The following is a 17,293-nucleotide window of genomic DNA, read 5'->3' on the forward strand; positions in this document are numbered from 1 at the left end:
GGGGATGTTAATTAATTTCAGTAGGAGCAGCTTTAGGTGGGCTGGACTTGAAAATGGCAATGCACTATCTTTTAATTTAATCAGATTCTGTTGTAGAGAGTATAAATTTAACTGACATTCTTTCTGGGCTTATTAATTACCTGAGCTACACTGTGCATTGCTTGCTGCCACCCATGTTATGTATCCTGGTTCTTACTGAAGTAGATGGTGTGTTAAAATGTCTTTGGAGAAATTAGGGGTCACCAAATTAGAGTTCTCAGTATTATGGAGCTGTGATTTTGGGTTTTTGGAGATGTAAGGAGCTGCATTCTTATTGACCGGTGGAACATTTATCTCAGTATTCTGACTGACAACTGCTCTCAAGCAAAAGTCCTTGCCAGCCCTACTGAGATGCTTTTCGCTAGAGATGTTGGGGTCTGAACCTGGGATCTTATGCAAAGCTTGTGCTCTCTGTCACCTGGCTATAGGGACATTTGAATCTTTGGCTCTGATCGTGTGAAATATATAGAGCATAATTTATTTACTTTTATATCCTGCTCCAACGAGCCCAGAGTGTGTTATCCTCATAACAATCCTGTGAGGTAGGTTAGGCTGAGAGATAAGTGACTGGCCCAGAGTCACTCAGTGAGTTTCATGGCTGAAGGGATTTGAATTTGGGTCTCCTCAGTTCTGGTCCAACTACTACACTTGATTGCTTCGCGTAGTAAGGACTCCAGTAGTGGAACTGGCCATTTGGGCAGCACCTGATTTGTTCCTGCTCTCCTTTAATGTACTGGATGTTTAGACAATGGCAGACCTGAGGAGGACAAGGATTAGGCCTTTTTGTATTGAGGAGCAGCACTTTGTTTGGGGGTCTATCTGAGGAGGCTTTGAGCCTCTGAAATCTTTATTGAACTTGATGGCAACGAATGCTCCTTTGCACTGCACAGGAACTGGGTTATGTCATGTAAACGTGGAGGCAGTTAATAGAACTATAGGCCCTAAGTCCAAACAGTGCCCGGCCCCCCCACCTCTCTGTTTCAGCATGCTGATGTGGTTCACTGTCTAGCCTCTTAATAGGCCATGTTAGTTGAGTGCTGATACGGTGTCCTTGTTATGCACTGTGCTCCATGGTTACCCTGGAGCTGTAAATCATAGAGTGTCAGTATCAAATATCAGTGTCTCATCCCTTTTCTCTCTCTCACTTCCTTTCTTTGCAGGTGTTCAGAACGGACCTGATCACTGCCATGAAGCTGCCTGACTCTTACCAGCTAAACCCCGATGAATACTATGTGCTAGCGGATCCCTGGAGACAGGAGTGGGAGAAAGGTGTTCAGGTGCTGGTCAGTCCAGGGACCATCCCAGAGCCAGTAGCCAGGTATAGTTTGGTGTAGTCACCCATCATACAAAAAGAAAAATCACCCCTCACCAGCCTCATCTTATAGATGCTAGGCTTGTGCTTTCAGGTGCCTACAGTCTTGAACTTTTATTGAACTGCAGCAGCATTCTTTCTAATCACACATAATCATATAGATCTGGGAATCTGTTTTCACCGCCCTGGAACTTTCTGGGAATCAGAGGGACAAGCTGTTCTTCCTCTCTTAGGATTGTTCTCCTTCTGTTCTTTGGGTTTGTACAGTTTGCCCTTATGAAAAGGCAACACAGGAATTACTTATGAATAATCACTCCAACCTGCCATGTGAAACAGCATGTTGAGTTGCTTACTAATAAGGAAATCTCCTGGTGACTAGGGTCCCGTCTGCTCCTTGAAATGGAGTCCTTGCCAGCTAACCGATTGCCCTGAGAGATTGCTGAGGCTCCATTTCAAATAGCAGCCTGGGCTGGAGCCAAGCCCTCCTGACCAGCAAATCTACTTGTGAGTAAGCACTTCACATGGCAGACTGGGATTCTTGCTTATCACTAGATCTGCTGGCAGAGGGAGGTCTTCTGTCTGCCGCTTGAAAAGAAGTACTTCCGATCCAGCAGACTTGTTGCAGTGTTCATTGCAAGCATGCCCAATGTTTCTTTTAATGCCTGTTCAGCTAATGGGTGAACGTCACAGGCAAGTAAATACAACCCTTAATAAGGAACTTGCTTTCCCACAACATCTGGAAGTAGAGCACAAATCAGTGACTTCACCTGGGGCAGTTTCACGGAAATCTGTCTGCTAAAAGGCTGTTTGAATTCATCCTTGCAGGGAATAATTATAATTTCAGTTTTCATTTACAAAACACAGCTAGTTTCTAGCACTCTGGTTGCTGAGAAAAATAAACACATACTGATAATGTCTTGCTAAACACTGCTGAAGATTTACAAATATGTGACCGTGTAAATAAGACTTTTGGTTATTGTGGTGGAATCTGCAATAGGGATGTGCATGGAGCCAGTTCGGAGGCCCTTTTACAGATCTCCGAACCAGTTTGAATGTCTGGTGGTTCCACCAGTTCAAAGGTTGGCGCGGGGGGGGGGGTACTTTTAAGGTGAGGGTGTTCTTACACCCTCCCACACTGTGTTTTCCCCAGTGATGCTGTCCATCAAAACGTTCTTGCGGGCCGGCAGCGTACCTCCTTGCTGCCGCAGTACGTTGCAGGCCGGAAGTGTCCGTTTGATAGACAGTGCTGGCGGGGGAAACATGGTTGGGGGTGAGGGAATAGCACCCTCCCTGGTCCTTAAAGGTATCCCATCCCCTTCGAACTGGCAGTTGCCGGTTCCGTGCACACCACTAATCTGCAGTAAGTCTAGCTTGCAGACTTTCCTGTGACCCTCAGTCACTGGGTGCTTTCAGATGCAACGTGGAACCTCTACTGTGAAAATCCCCACTGCGCTTTCCCTTCCAAATGTGCCTCCCAAATTCACCCAAGGTTCAATTTTGCCACACAAGCCAACATTTGTACCCAAGGTTTACAGTTGACTTGATTGTTTCAGGCAAGGTTGGATTTGCCACTGCATTGTGTCCGAACCAGCCCCCCGTGGTTTATTCTTGGCTTAGCAAGAGAGGCGGGCACAGAGCAGCCGAATAACAGCCATGGATTGGGCAAATGGTGGCGGGAAGGGCCAAGGAAACCACCCAGCAGCAAAACAAACCACACTGCTGTCGGTCATCTGTGGAGGGAATGGTCTGCTTGTGTTCGGAAGCTTGGTTGCAAGCTGCTCTGGCTCTGTGTTGCATCTGACAGGGCCCACTCTCTCTTACATATGTGTTCTCCATTTTTTCACCTAAAAATCCCAAATCCCAAAGCTTAACCAACAAAAAGCACTTCAGAGAATTCCAAATTCTTTCACATTCAACTGAAATGAAGCCACTGTCATGCATCTTAATACAGATCAACTCAATTTGTATAATTTGTTAGATTACAGAATAGGCTTTTTCTTATTGCTAGATATAAGGTTTCTTTGTGACAAGTGCAGGACAAATGCAGATAAATCTTGTGCCTCCAACCTCAGCCCTTGTTCCTATCATGAGGCCTATCCCATATTTCTTTCACCTGACTTGCAGGCTAAATTAACTTAATGTCGGCATCCAAATTTGAAATGTGTCCTTATGTTATGACGCAGATCTATGATTGCAGAATGGTTGAAAATGTAATCTAGCCCAGACTCCAAACCTAGTTCTGGTCCTACACAAATCTTCTAAATGGTATAGAACTAATACTTTTTAAATTTAGATTCAACCAGAAAGAGAGTGGTTTATAACAATGATTTGTCTTTATTCAAATCTGTATACTTATGGAAGCTAATTGCTGCTATTTTGGCTGCTTTTATCTTTCATCTTCACATTTTTACACTCTCATGCTTACATCTTTTTAAAATAAGGTAAGAATGTCTTGCAAGCATCTGGGCCCTATTAAAAGGATATAAATACAGAAGTAGGACTCTGAAGATTACTATTTTTAGAGCCAACATTGGTGCAGTTTTCTCAGACTGCAGGGAGAAAACAGGGCTCTCTTGAGCCTATGGGAATTTTCCATGCATGCGTCCTGTGCCTGTAGTGGGACTGCATCATGCTGTATATATTTTAAAGCCCTCTTACTGTCAGCCTTTCCTTTCTCACTACTGAGAACAGAAGAGGGAGAATCCTTGCAGGGCGAGTTCAAACAATGTACCTGACTGGTTCCACCCAACCTACAATGAATTTGCAGTCCTGTCTTCCCTCATGGAGTACTGGCATAACTGTGGGTGGGTGGTGGTGGGTGTTCGCACTGCCCTTGCATGTAGTTTAAATGTTGTATTAAAGCAGATGCATGTGATTATGTGAATTGGAACAGTATACTAAGAGGGGGAGGGGGGCATGTACATTCGTGTCCCTCCTCATGTAGTGGTCCGAGTATTCTTCAGATTGGCCCACGGTCTTTGAGTCCCAGAAACGTCAGTCGTGCCTCACCCAGCATGGTTTTCCGTCGAGTACCACATTTGTGTGCGCTCTCTCTGTGTGTGTGTGTGTGTGTGTATCTATATGTATCTTTAGAAAATCTTGGGCCACCAAACTTATTTTCAATATGATATCTTCCATCCCTGTGCACTATCGAGATCCCAGAACTTTCCTGAGGCAAAAATAAATTTTATTAATTGAAGCTTAGTTAAATTTGGCAGTTATTTTTTCGTCTTGTTGTGCCTCCTAATTAAAACACTTTAAAGATGCTTGTGATCTGTTGGATCACATGTGGGAGAGCAGTTCAGATGAGCCTCCCCCCCCCCCCCCCCGATTAAGGAATGCAACATGAGGGGAAGGGAAGATGTGCGCACTCATATCTATCCTGTGGGGCCAGCTGGTCATGCAAAATTTTATCGAGCTCTGTTCTTACCTTTTATGCTGCGTTCTTTATATTCCTTTGCTCTATTATTAAATGCAAGAATTATTATTAGTCTTTATATCTGTTAATATGTTAGGATACCAAGTGAAGTTTAAAAAAACCCCTCAGTGGGTTACTTTTAAAACGAAAATGAATACCAATTTTTGTGTTATATTCCCCTAGTATGTTTTTATTTCTGTAGCCATTCCATTTAATGGAGGATGAGCATGATTTCTTTTGCTGTGTAGTAATTTGTAGCCTCTGGCAGTAATTGCATTGCAGAATTGAGGTTTTGCCACTTTCAAGAGGATTAAAACCTAGTGTAATTAACACCTCTTGTTTACTGCACTTTCAGAGTTATGTCGGAGACAAAAGCAGTCATATTTACGAGACCTCGGAAGTACATCCTTTCCTCAGGTTCTGAGCCCCCTGAGCTAGGCTATGTTGACATTCGAACTTTGGCGGAAAGTGTGTGTCGCTATGACCTGAATTATATGGATGTCGCATGGTTGGAGCTGGCCAACGAAGAATTCAAAGAAATGGGTGAGGGCAACATCCAATTACAATCAGCTTCTGGGTGAGCGATGAGGGGGGTGGGGAGAGAGAAGCTGAATAGAGAAAGGGATCAGGCCAGGTGGTGGTAGAACAGCTGCCATGTCATATTATCTATAATCATCATGTTGTCTGTAATCAAGCTGCATATTCTAGACAGACAGGGAGAAAAGTGTACTTACAAACAATCTGTGTATTTCTGGACTTGGAGTGGTGAAGAACAAGAGGGGAATATGGGGACCAACTTAAGAGAAAATCGGCACAAATGGGCATGCTCACAGTTCTCCTATATTGTAGATTAGGAAGGTGATGGGTATCTTCCCAAAGTTTCAATTCCTATGACTGGGGGCAGAACTTTCATGAGGCAGGGTGAGACAGTTGCTTTCGGATGGTAGATTACTAGGGTGCGAGCAGGGCAGTGATATGCGCCCTGCCCAGGGGCATAGCAAGACCCTCTGAGGGCCAGGGGACAAAATCTTATTAGGGGGTCTCCCCATTGCGTGCAAAGCGTGCACTTCCCCAGCCCCCTAAGACACGCCCCCTGCGTCTGACATCAGACACAAGGGGGCGGGACAACAAAACCTCCCTGTCGCACCTGCCCTGCCCCGTTGCTGCCCCTGCCCTGCCCCACCGTCTCTATCTGTGTTGGCCTGGGTGCGTGGGGTGGGCCAAATGGTGGTGATGGCAGCGACGGGTAATGTGGCCAGCCAGCTGGCATTTCCACCAGCCTCTCCGTCCGAACTGCGTGCCTGCACAGTTCGATATGGAGTCACATGCCCATGACATCACAGGCATGTGACTCCATATTGAACTGCGCAGGCACGCAGTTCAGATGGAGAGGCCAGCTGGCTGGCCACAACACTCGCCGCCTGGCTCCCCCCCCCCCCCCGGCGAACACAAATAGCAGCTGTGGGGCAGGGGCGGCAGCTGCACAGTTCAACTGGAGAGGCTGGTGGAGAACCCGGCCAGCCACAGCGGCAGGGCAGGGACGTCCTGCTTGGGGGCCCCCTGACCCTCTGTGCCCAGGGACATTTGTCCCTATTTGTCCAGTGGGCGCTACACCCATGGCCCTGCTGCTGCTACCAGAGCAACACTTCAATACCAGTTTGACCCTCACATGCTTTTAGGCATGTGCACAAATGTTTGGCATATCCCCACTGATGGCAATACAGTAATAAGCTTCTGACAATTGTTCCAGTTGACTTTTTAAAAATTGCTGCCATTTATTCTGAAGCAGCAATTCATTGGTAAAACCAAAAGGCCAGTCTAAAAGCATCCAGGATCATTTTTAAAAGCCCTTATTAATCCATTAAGGGGCAACTGTGAAATAGCTGAGATAAAACAAACTATCTAAAGTGCAGAACAGTGTTGTCTCTTTTAAAACAAAGCTTAGAAAGGCTTTGTTTCCCCCTTTCCCATCCCTTTTCCTTACAAAGGGATACTGTTTTGCAAAGAGAAACATACTAAGGTATTTCTGAAGTAGTGATAATTGTTAAGAGAACCTTGGGATCAGCTGACTCTTTAGATAGCTAAATACCTGGATGTTAAACCTCTGTACAAGAAATGTAACCATTCTCAGCTGGTGTAGGAGGTCACCCAACATGGGATTACGTCCCTCCATGTGTTCCAAGAGGCAGGAAGTGAAGATCCTTTAACTCACCGCCTATGGGCAGATCCTCTCAGTTTACTTCCTGCCTCTGCTCCATAGAGTCATACTCACTCAGCTCGCTTCTTCTCTTAGCTGGTTTCACTTTCATTATCTCGTCTCCGATCTTTTTTCTCCTGATCTGACCTTGTTTGTCTCCACTTGCCTCCGCTATACACACACACAACACCTTTATTTCTTCTTTCCTCACTATTGACAGTTTCCTGCCTCTCCTTTTCCGGGGATTCTCCCCATTCTCCGCTGCCCACCCTCCTTCCTTTCCCTTCAGCCAGTGCCCGCTAAGAGACTGCTCAGCATTCTGGTCTTCAGGGAGGGGCTCGCTCAGCACTAGCACTAGCTTTTCTCACTGAAACCATGGGAGAGCAGACAGCACACTGTGAAGATAGCTGCAGAGGGAGGTAGCCTCGCTGGTGCCAATGGGCCACAGTGGCTCACCTCACCCCCCGAAAACTGACCTGAAAAAGAGCTCGAGGAGTCCGGGCACAATCAACACCACTGGCCCTCTCTGGCGTCGGGGCAAAGGAAACGCCAAAGGAAGCGCCGGCTCTCGAACATGGATGCCTGCTATCCTCCACAGCAGCCCTGGAAGCGTCCCCGGACTGGACGGAGGAGAGGCTGTCCAAGGAGGCTTCCTTGCCCCCTCTCATTCTTTCCCTTGCCTCCCTGCATGCCAAGGGGAAACCCAGTCTCCAGCGCAGAGACTGCCCCTGGCAAACCAGCCAGCCACTTGGCCGCAGCAGAGCCAGTCGGATTTGGAGGGGAAAGAGCAGTGGGGAAGACAACATGGAGGCACGGAGAAAGCAGCAGAACCACCCTGGAAACCCCGCACAGCAAGCCGCGGTAAGATTAGAGCCATCCGGGGGGGGGGTGCGCAAAGGCTCCTGTTTACCTCTGGAGCCCCCAGTTGAGGATTCCCCATCACAGAAGTCTAGACTGACCCGGCAGTCTGGAGGGGCTGGATCCAGGAGGCTGTGCAAAAATCGCTGGCTGCAGCCCTGAAGGAGCAGGACCTTGCCCAATCTCTCAAGAGGCACAAGGATGACTCTTCGTCCTCAGATTCCTAGGAGGATGAACCCCTTTGCAAGAAGTATAGGGGCCCTGGAGCCAAACGTGTCCCTAAAAAGGAGTAGGGAGATGAGGTCTTCCAAGGATTCTGGGGAGGACTCCCACGACCTCTTTAGCCCCGGGAAGGACAGAGCCGGCTCAATGCAGAGTGGCCCCAACCTTGATTCATCTTCCACAGAGGAGGGCAAGCTACCAGAGCATGCAGGACCAAATCTGTATAACCTTCGTTCATCGTGTCACTCATGGAGGATTTTCAGCCTCTCATTAACCAATCTATAGCTGCGCTTGGCTTAAAGCCAGCCCCCATTGATCAAGGTACCTCAGTATCCAAGGGGTCTCTGGTCCTCCCAAAACTCAAACCCCTCCAGACAAAATCAGTGATGCCAGAGGGCTTCACAGATATGATCAAGGAAGAGTGGACCTCCATGTCCACCTCCAAAAGGTCCTCTGCGCTGGCTAATAAACTTTATAATTTTGACGAAACCTTGAATTTGCTTAAGGTCCCCCTCATGGATGCACCTTTCAGGGCACTCCTCAGTGGTGTGGTGGTCCCCAGAGACGGGGACTCTTCATTCAAAGACCCGGCAGACAAGAAGGCAGAATCCGTGCTGCGCAGGGCCCACGAGTCCTCGACAATGGCCATTAGAGCCGACTCCACATCCTCTCTAGTGTCCAGAGCTTCAGTACATTGGATAGATGAGCTCCTTAATGAACCACCCACCAACCCAGCCAGGATGAGACGCAAGTTACTATGCCTACAGAGTGGCTGCCTTCACAGCAGATGCCATGCTAGATAGTATTCTCAGCCCGTGCAGTCAGTGCGGGTGACCTGGCTAGGCATAATATTTGGTTAAAATATTGGAAGGTGGACAACACGTCTAGATCCAACCTGGCAGCAGTACCCTATGTGGGGTGTGTGTGTGTGTGGGGGAGCTCTTCTGCGATGAGGCCCTAAAGGAGGTCCTAGTGGAGACTAAGAACAAGTGCAAGGCCCTGCCTTCAGCCCACAGAAGGGAAGACAAAGTATTCTCGTGCAGGACCACTCAGATTCTCGGGGCCTTCAGGCCCCAGTTCCGGCAGAAGGAATCCTTCATACCATTTAAACAACAATGGAACAGGCCCAGAGGCCAGGGCAGATAGGGTTTCACCCTGCCAGTCCTTTGGGACACAGCCTAGGGGCCCTAAGCAGCAGTCCTGACAATCAGTGCAACAAGATGGGGGCCTACCTGTTGGACTTCTGGCCCGCCTGGAGAGAATCCATCTCAGATAGATGGGCTCTCTCTGTTGTACAACAAGTCTACAAAATAGAACTATCCAGCCACCCAGGGGACAGATTCCTACTTACGCCAAGGTCAAGGAATATCAAAAAACACAGGGGACTGCTACAAGCTATACAGCATCTTCTGGACATAGAGGCCATAGAGCAGGTTCCCTAGCACCAGAAAGGCAAGGGGGTCTACTCAATAATTTTCACAGTCCCAAAGAAGGACGGTTTGGCAAGAGCCTTATTGAATCTGAGGCCGGTCAGCAGATATGTGGTCAAAAAGAAATTTAGGATGGAGACTCTTTGGTCTGTCTCAGAGGCTCTATAGGCAGGGGACTTCCTAGCGTCGATAGACCTACAGGACGCCTACCTGCATATCTCCATCCATTCACTTCTGCTGCATGGGGGGTGGGGCGCATTGTCAGTATTGGGCACTGCCCTTCAGCACCCCGGGTCTTCACAAAGATCCTGGTCTCACTAGTGGCCCTCCTGAGAACAAAGGGGGTACACCTGTATTGTTTTTTGGACGATCTTCTAATTCAGGCAAACACGAAGGGTGTGGTCTGAGAGGTTCTGCAGAGAAGCATGCTGACTATCCGCACCCATAGGTTCCTGATAAATGAGTCAAAGAGCCACCTAATGCATCTGGGAGTGATAGTGGACACCTCGGAGTGTCATCTTTTCTTACCACAGGACAGGATGGACGTCATCACGTCCCTAGCACAGACGCTGTCCACAAAGACTTCGGCAAGCACTCTTAACACGGCAAGACTTCTGGGACTCATGGTGGCAGCCATAGACTCAGTCATCTGGGCCAGGCTCTACCTATGCCAGCTTCAATTGGCTCTCCTCCCTTTTCAGCACAGCATTGCCCTCCGGCGCGACAGGCGGATGGCGATCACGGAGACCCTTCAAGAGTCGCTCACCTGGTGGACCCATTGAGAGAACCTCTGCAAGGGAAAATCCTTCCTGGAACCAGACAGGTTATTATTGACCACAGACGCCAGCCTGAAAGGCTGGAGGGCGCATTGCCAGAACAAGATGGTGCAGGGTCGTTGGGCGAAGGAGAAAGCCCGGTACAACATCAACTGGCTGGAGCTTCGAGCGATCTTTCTGGCCCTGAGATGCTTCCGACCCCTCTTAGTAGGCAAGAATGTCCTGTTGCACATGGACAATACCTCTACAAAGGTGCACATAAACTGTCAAGGTGGGGACAAGGTCCAGGTCCCTTCACCGGCAGGCGTTGGAATGTCTGAGCTTGGCAGAAATACACTTGCAATCAATTCCAGCTCATCATGTGAGTGGATATCCAATGCCCAGGCGGATTGGTTGAGCCTCCAGGAAATCCATCCAGCAGAAAGGAGTTTGTACCTGCAGGTGTTCCAGTGGCTGACAGAATGCCTGGGAGAGCCACTGAGAGACCTGTTCGCCTCCTCGCAGAACATCAAGCTGCACAGATTTTTCTCGCAGTTCCCTACACACGGCGTGGAAGCTACGGACACTCTGTTAACACCGTGGCCTCTGTGTCTGCTCTACGCGTTTCCACCTGTACCACTGATTTCTCACTGTCTATGGAAACTTCAGCGTCTCTGATACTGATAGCACCATTCTGGCCCAGGAGACTGTGGTTCTCCGAGATTATGGCGATGGCTGAGGGAAACCCACTCTGAGTGCCAAGTCAGGCAGACCTGCTGTCTCAGGGTTTGATCGTCCATCCAGATCCGGACTGGTTGCAGCTGACCGCTTGAAGACTGAGAGGTTCCTCCTGAGGAGGGAGCACCTGTCTTCAGGGGTGATTGATACTATCCTGGGATCCAGGAAAGCTTCAACGAACTGGATACCAGTTGACATGGCGTAGCTTTTTATGGTGGGCTGCTAGACGGTCTTTGCAGCTGGACCAGTGCAAGCTGAGAGACCTACTAGAGTTTCTGCAGGACGGTTTGTTGCTGGTGTTGAAGGCTAACCCTCTCAAGCGTCAGGCAGCGTGCCTAGTGCAGATGCTGTTCCCACATCAACATTCTTATCAGGCCAAACACCCTCTTCTGCAGAAGTTTCTGAGGGGGGCCATTCAGCTGTCACCGCCAGTGTGCCATTGTTTCCCAGTGTGGGACCTACACATAGTTCTCTGGGGATTGCAGTTTCCATTATTCGAACCACTGTGCTCTGTTCCACTACAGCTCCTGACCTGGGAGGTGGTTTTTCTCGTGGTCATAACATCAGCTAGAAGGGTGTCCGAATTGCAGGCCCTATCCATGAGAGACAACATGTATATCTTCTCCAAGGACTTGGTGAGACTCATCCCGGATCTGTCGTTTGTGTCCAAGGTCAATTTGCCTTTTCATTGCTCGGCAGACATTTACTTACCGTCATTTTGTCCAGATCTGCGTAAACATGCTGAGAAGGAATGGCACAGGCTGGATATGCAGTGGGTGCTTAAAATATACTTGGACAAGACGGACAGCTTTTGTAAGACAGACGTGCTATTTGTGTCCTTCCGGGCGTCCAAGATGGGAACGAAGGTGTCGGCGGCTATGATCACACGGTGGGTTCGAGCCTGCATTGCTTCTGCATATGACTCCCAGCACCACGCCACATCACTTCCCGCTCCATGAGGTCCGCGGACAACTGCATTGTCAACTCTGGCTTCATTGGAGGAGATCTGTAAGGCAGCCACTTGGAAGTCACCGTTCACGTTCTCTAAGCACTACAAGCTGGATGACCATGCTTTGACCAGGGTGGCATTCGGCTGGAGGGTGTTGCAGCGGGTCCTTCCTGGGCAATACATCCAGCCGGGGCTTGTTTCCACCCGTGGTTGTGTGCTGTGGTATGCCCCACATTGGGTGACCTCCTACACCAGCTGAGAAAGGAACATTGGTACTCATCGTGAAGGTTTCTTCTTGCTAGTGTAGAAGAGGTCACCCAAGGCCCATCCGGGGTTATGTCGGCTGGATCTGTTGCCTGAGGAGGGGGCTTGTTGCCTTTTTCTTCATGTTCTTTCTGCCATCTGTTTTTTCTCTAGATTGAGGGTCGTACTCCCTTGGGCATGCCCATCTTTGTTGGATCGGGGCCCTTGGGTTGTTGTACAGTAATGTTCACGTTTTCCTTTTATCTGAAGCTAGAGCTGTTTAAGTAACTGAGAAGATCCGCCCACAGGCGGTGAGTTAAAAGATAAGTAATCTTACTTCCTGCCTCCTGGAGCATGTGGAGAGATGTAATCCCACATTGGGTGACCTCTTCCACACCAGCAAGAAGAAACCATCACGGTGAGTACCAATGTTCCTTTTTATCTGTTTTTATAAGGGTAGCATAATGATTTTGAAGTTTTTGTTTTGGTCCAGTATGTTTGACTACTTATGTTTCCACTGGCTGATATACTTTACAGTCTTCTGTTGGCATTGACAATTGACATGCGCTGCTACAGACATAGAAGGACGCGCCAATGATCTTCCGCAAGAGTGCTATCTTGAAAAAGTGCCTGAAGTTGTACTTGGCACTTCAGGAATGCAACGTCCATGGAAACAATGGAAGTAGTGTTCCCAAAGCATGTGTGCACGTGTAACTTTAGGTATTTGCACAAGAGTGCTTTTGTGCAAGACCATTGGCGCTTCCTTTGAGGCTTGCAGTGGTGTGGATGGATCAGAAACACCAATGGAAGCCTGCACAGCATGCCTGCCATTGATATTCAAAGCATACTGAACTGATCCCCATTCTTCCCTGGCATTTTTAGTTAGCCTCCCTGTTAGCTAACGTTTGTTGCTTAACCAGTTGTTCTGAAGGTCTTTGAATGGGAGATTTTCATTTTCATTTAGCCTGATTAGAGAAATATGGTTTCCTGTAGGTTGATATAAGAACCTGTGTGTTTTGGGTGCTTATGTTTTGATTATTTTAAAACATTGGGTGAATTTTCCAGGGATGCCTGAACTGGATGAATATACTATGGAGAGAATCATGGAAGAATTTGAACAGCGATGCTATGACAACATGAATCATGCTATTGAGACCGAGGAAGGACTTGGAATTGAATATGATGAGGATGTTGTCTGCGATGTCTGTCAGTCTCCAGATGGTGAAGATGGCAATGAGATGGTGTTCTGTGACAAATGCAATATTTGCGTTCATCAGGTACTGCAGTCAGATGCAACAATACTTAATACTGAGATTAGTTTGTATAGATTCACTTTAACTAGAAGGGTGCAATGGGGCTTTCAGATGGCTCTAAAGTTTTGGGTGGTGGTGGTGGGGAATGGCTGGGAATCGGAGGAATTATATGCCTAGGGATGAGAGGGTGGGAGACAGAAAGAGAAGTCGGGATTTCTGAGCAAAGTGTTGGTACTGGCTATTGGAGGCCACTCCCTGGCTCCCTCAGACCTGTAAGTTGTACTTAGAAAATACCAACGTGCCTTCAGGTGTGGGAATTATAAAAGCTAGAAATGTACTGTTTTTAATGAAAGCTCTGAGTCTCAGGAACTGCCAGAGGGATAACTGCATAACAACTTGGAAAATACAAATATTTTGGCTGTATTTTGGCTTTTATAGATTTCTAGGTTTCGAAGATCACTATTAGTGGGCCAATTTGAGGTGACGAGAGAGGATGTTCTACACTGTCTTGAAAAATTAAAAATTAACAAATTGCCAGGGCCAGATGGCATCCACCCAAGAATTCTGAAGGAACTCAAATGTGAAATTGCTGATCTCCTAGCAAAAATATGTACCGTGTTCCTAGAATCAGACTCTGTACTAGAGAACTGGAAAGTAGCTAAACTCCGATTTCCAAAAAGGGATCCAGAGGGATCTGGGAAACTATAAGCCAATTAGCTTAACTTCTGTGTTGGGTAAATTGATAGAAAGCAGCATACTTAAGGACAAAATTTTTAAACATATAGAAAAACAGGCTTTACAGATGGAGAACCAGCATGGCTTCTGCAAAGGCAAGTGTTGCCTCACTAACTTTTTCGAGCTCTTTGAGAGTGTCAGTATGCTTGTGGATAAAGGTGATCTGGTTTACATAGTAGTATACTTGGAATCCTAACATGCTTTTGACAAAGTTCTCTTCCAAAGGCTCTTGTGTAAACTTAGTAGTCATGGGATAAGGGGACAGGTTCAGTTGTGGATTGGTAACTGGTTGAAGGACAGGAAACAGAGGGTAGGAATAAATGGACAGTTTCACAATGGAGGGAAATAAGAAGTGGGACCAGTGCTCTTTAAATTTAACATGTTCATAAATGATCTAGAAGTTGGGGTAAGCAGCGAGGTGGCCAAATTTGTAAATGACACTGAATTATTTAGGGTTGTGAAATTCAAAACAGATTATGAGGAACTCCAAAAGGATTTCTCCAAATTGGGTGAGTGGGCAACAAAATGGCAAATGTGGTTCAGTGTACGCAAGTGTAAAGTGATGCATATTGGGGCAAAAAACCTCATCTTCGCATATACGCTGCTGAGGTCAGAGTTGTCAGTGACTGACCAGGGGAGAGATCTTGGGGATGTGGTGGGAAGCTTGTTGAAAGTGTCAGCTCAGTGTGTGAAAGTTGTGAAAAAAGCAAATCCCATGCTAGGAATTATTAGGAAGGGGATTGAAAATAAAACTGCTAATATTATGACTTCATACAAATTTTTGGTGCAGCCACATTTGGAGTACTGTGTACAGTTCTGGTCACTGTATCTTTAAAAGGACATTGTAGAATTGGAAAAGGTGCAGAAGAGGGCAACCAAGATGATCAGGGGCACGACAGCCTATGAAGAAACGTTTTTATTACAGGAGAAAATTTAGATGTGTGTGTTTTTGGCTGGCTGTTTCCTGTTTGGGGAAAAGTCCACAATATGGGTCTGTTTCTTCGCCAGCATGTTAATGCATATCTTTTTGTCATTGCTGTCTGATAAGCAAGGAAAGGGTATAACGGATAAGGATGCATAAATGTGTTTACATGTTGCATAGGACAGGGTGCCTTAGAGCCATTGTTTGTCTTTCCAAATGGTTTTTAGACTTCTTTTTATCAACCAGACCTCTCGATAAGCTGGCAGCCATTCTTACTGTCCTTTGATTACATTAAACCATACAAGGTTAAAAAGGGTCAGCAGCTTGGATAAAGGCTTCCGACGAGGCACTGTGCAGACACCATGAAGCCATGTTAGTGACAGCTGTGGGCACCCTTTCATTGGAGAAAACGTTGAGCCAGTATCTACAGCTATAGCACTTGTGCTCTTGGAGTACTCCCCCCCCCTATTTTTTGTTTGTTTGTTTCACCTTCTCATCTTTCAGGTGGACACAGATATAAATATGTCATGTTCTTATTTTTAGTTTCAGAGTCCTGGCTTAACTCCAGTTAAGCTAATTATTAACCCAGCCAGTAGTTTGCTTTCCCTTTCCTGTCACAGCTGGTTAAGATAGTCCTCTATACTGGGGCAGGCATCAGTTAGCTCCCCAGGCTTATCTGAAGCAGCTCTTAAGGCTTTTGGCCTTGCTTTCCCCTCCCTTCCCTTCTAGGGCTGCAAAACAGACAAATTTGATTGGCCGGCTGAGAGAGGGCATGACCATGCCATTTTTTAATCTCTTCGCCATACAGGGTTGCATGTGCGGCCTCTCCCATTCATTTCTCTCCAGTTTATTTCCCTACAGGGCAGCCTCTCTTGCTCCCCTCCAGTTTTGCAGCAAAGTCCTCTTGGAATCAGAGGTTTTGATATCAAATCCCTTATTCTGTTGAATCAAATGTTTTCAGAACCTGTCATTTTTAACAATAAATTTTGCAACTGGTTTCAGCTCCCTAAGCCACCATTTTGTGTTTGACTCTGCCTCCCCAAGCTGCTATTTCATGTTGGTAGCTCCCAAAGGTCTGGCAAAAAAGAAGTAGCTCCCAGAAGCCTTACATCTGTCTACCCCTATACTTCCTGTTCCAGTTTCCTACTAGTATAGTGTTTGTTCCACTAAATATGAGTGAAGTTTGGTGTGACTGAGGATGGTGATGTCTGCCTTCACATACAGCTTGGCCACACCTCACAATTGATTATGCATGGGTGCTTTTGAATGGTCCAAGTGATATACTTAGCTGATTCCTGATAACGCCAGGCAGTGGTGTGGAGCAGAAAATTTTCCACTACCAAATTTTCCTTTGGAAAATTTTCCATCTTGCATCACTGAAGCTATGGAGAGTTCTTGGAAGCAGTTTAAGTGATAACTATGTCATTGCAGTTGGCTGCATTGGCTCTAACTTAAAAATGTATAGTTGCTATCCAAAGAAGGAGTGTGTGAGCTCGAGGAGGGACCATAGTTTAGTGCAGGGGTTCCCAACCTTTTGTAATGAGTGTACCTCTTTTGTCGCAAACCTTCAGCTCAGGTACCCTCCAGAGATAGTTTTCTGTGTGTGTAATATGTGCACCCAAATTTAAATGTTACAGTTATAAGACAGGCTAATCAAAGTCATTAGTTTCCATCCAGACCACGTTACTCACAAGTACTCCCATTGAAATAAACCTTTTCGAAGTTACTTCCATTTGAAGTAAACTTGTCCCACTAATTTCAATAAGACTGCTTATGGGCAGTGCAGCTGCAGTGTGGGGAGGAAGCAGGGCTCTGAGTACTCCCTGGGAGCCCTTCAAATACTCCTGGGGTACTAATACCCCCCTGTTAGAAATCGCTGGCTTAGTGGCAGAATATATGCTTTTCTTACAGAAGGTCTCAGCTCAAACCCTGACTTCTCCCCCTAGGGCTGGGAAAGGCCATGTCTCAGGGTCTTTCCCAGCCCTCTGAAGAGTTGTTTGCCAGTCAGTGTAGACAACTCTGAGCTAGATGGGCGAATGCTCTGAACTCTTTAAAAAGTAGCCATGTATATTCATATGAAAGTAACACATGTGCTGCCAAGGTTTTCCTTGCAGTGTTTCTGCAGCAGTTCCTGGTGCAGCAGATCTTGTTGCCAAAGAAACAAGCCACTATGATACTTTTTTTTTTTTTTTAAAGTCTTGTTTCTTCTGCAATGGTGAAAA

At 46.9% G+C, this 17,293-nt stretch overlaps 1 protein-coding gene across 8 annotated transcripts in view; it reads left to right on the top strand.

Moving 5' to 3' along the window:
* Window positions 1–17,293, top strand: part of JADE1 (jade family PHD finger 1) — a 100,911-nt gene that overhangs the window by 43,348 nt on the left and 40,270 nt on the right. For all 8 annotated transcript variants that reach the window (XM_053253309.1, XM_053253305.1, XM_053253308.1 and 5 more), the window contains 3 exons: window positions 1,200–1,357; window positions 5,125–5,312; window positions 13,227–13,438. In XM_053253309.1, coding sequence (XP_053109284.1) covers window positions 1,200–1,357; window positions 5,125–5,312; window positions 13,227–13,438 — 558 coding nt within the window. The remainder of the gene's footprint in view (window positions 1–1,199; window positions 1,358–5,124; window positions 5,313–13,226; window positions 13,439–17,293) is intronic.

This window comes from Hemicordylus capensis, chromosome 5, assembly GCF_027244095.1.
Source record: "Hemicordylus capensis ecotype Gifberg chromosome 5, rHemCap1.1.pri, whole genome shotgun sequence".
In the NCBI taxonomy this organism is placed as follows: Eukaryota; Metazoa; Chordata; class Lepidosauria; order Squamata; family Cordylidae; genus Hemicordylus; species Hemicordylus capensis.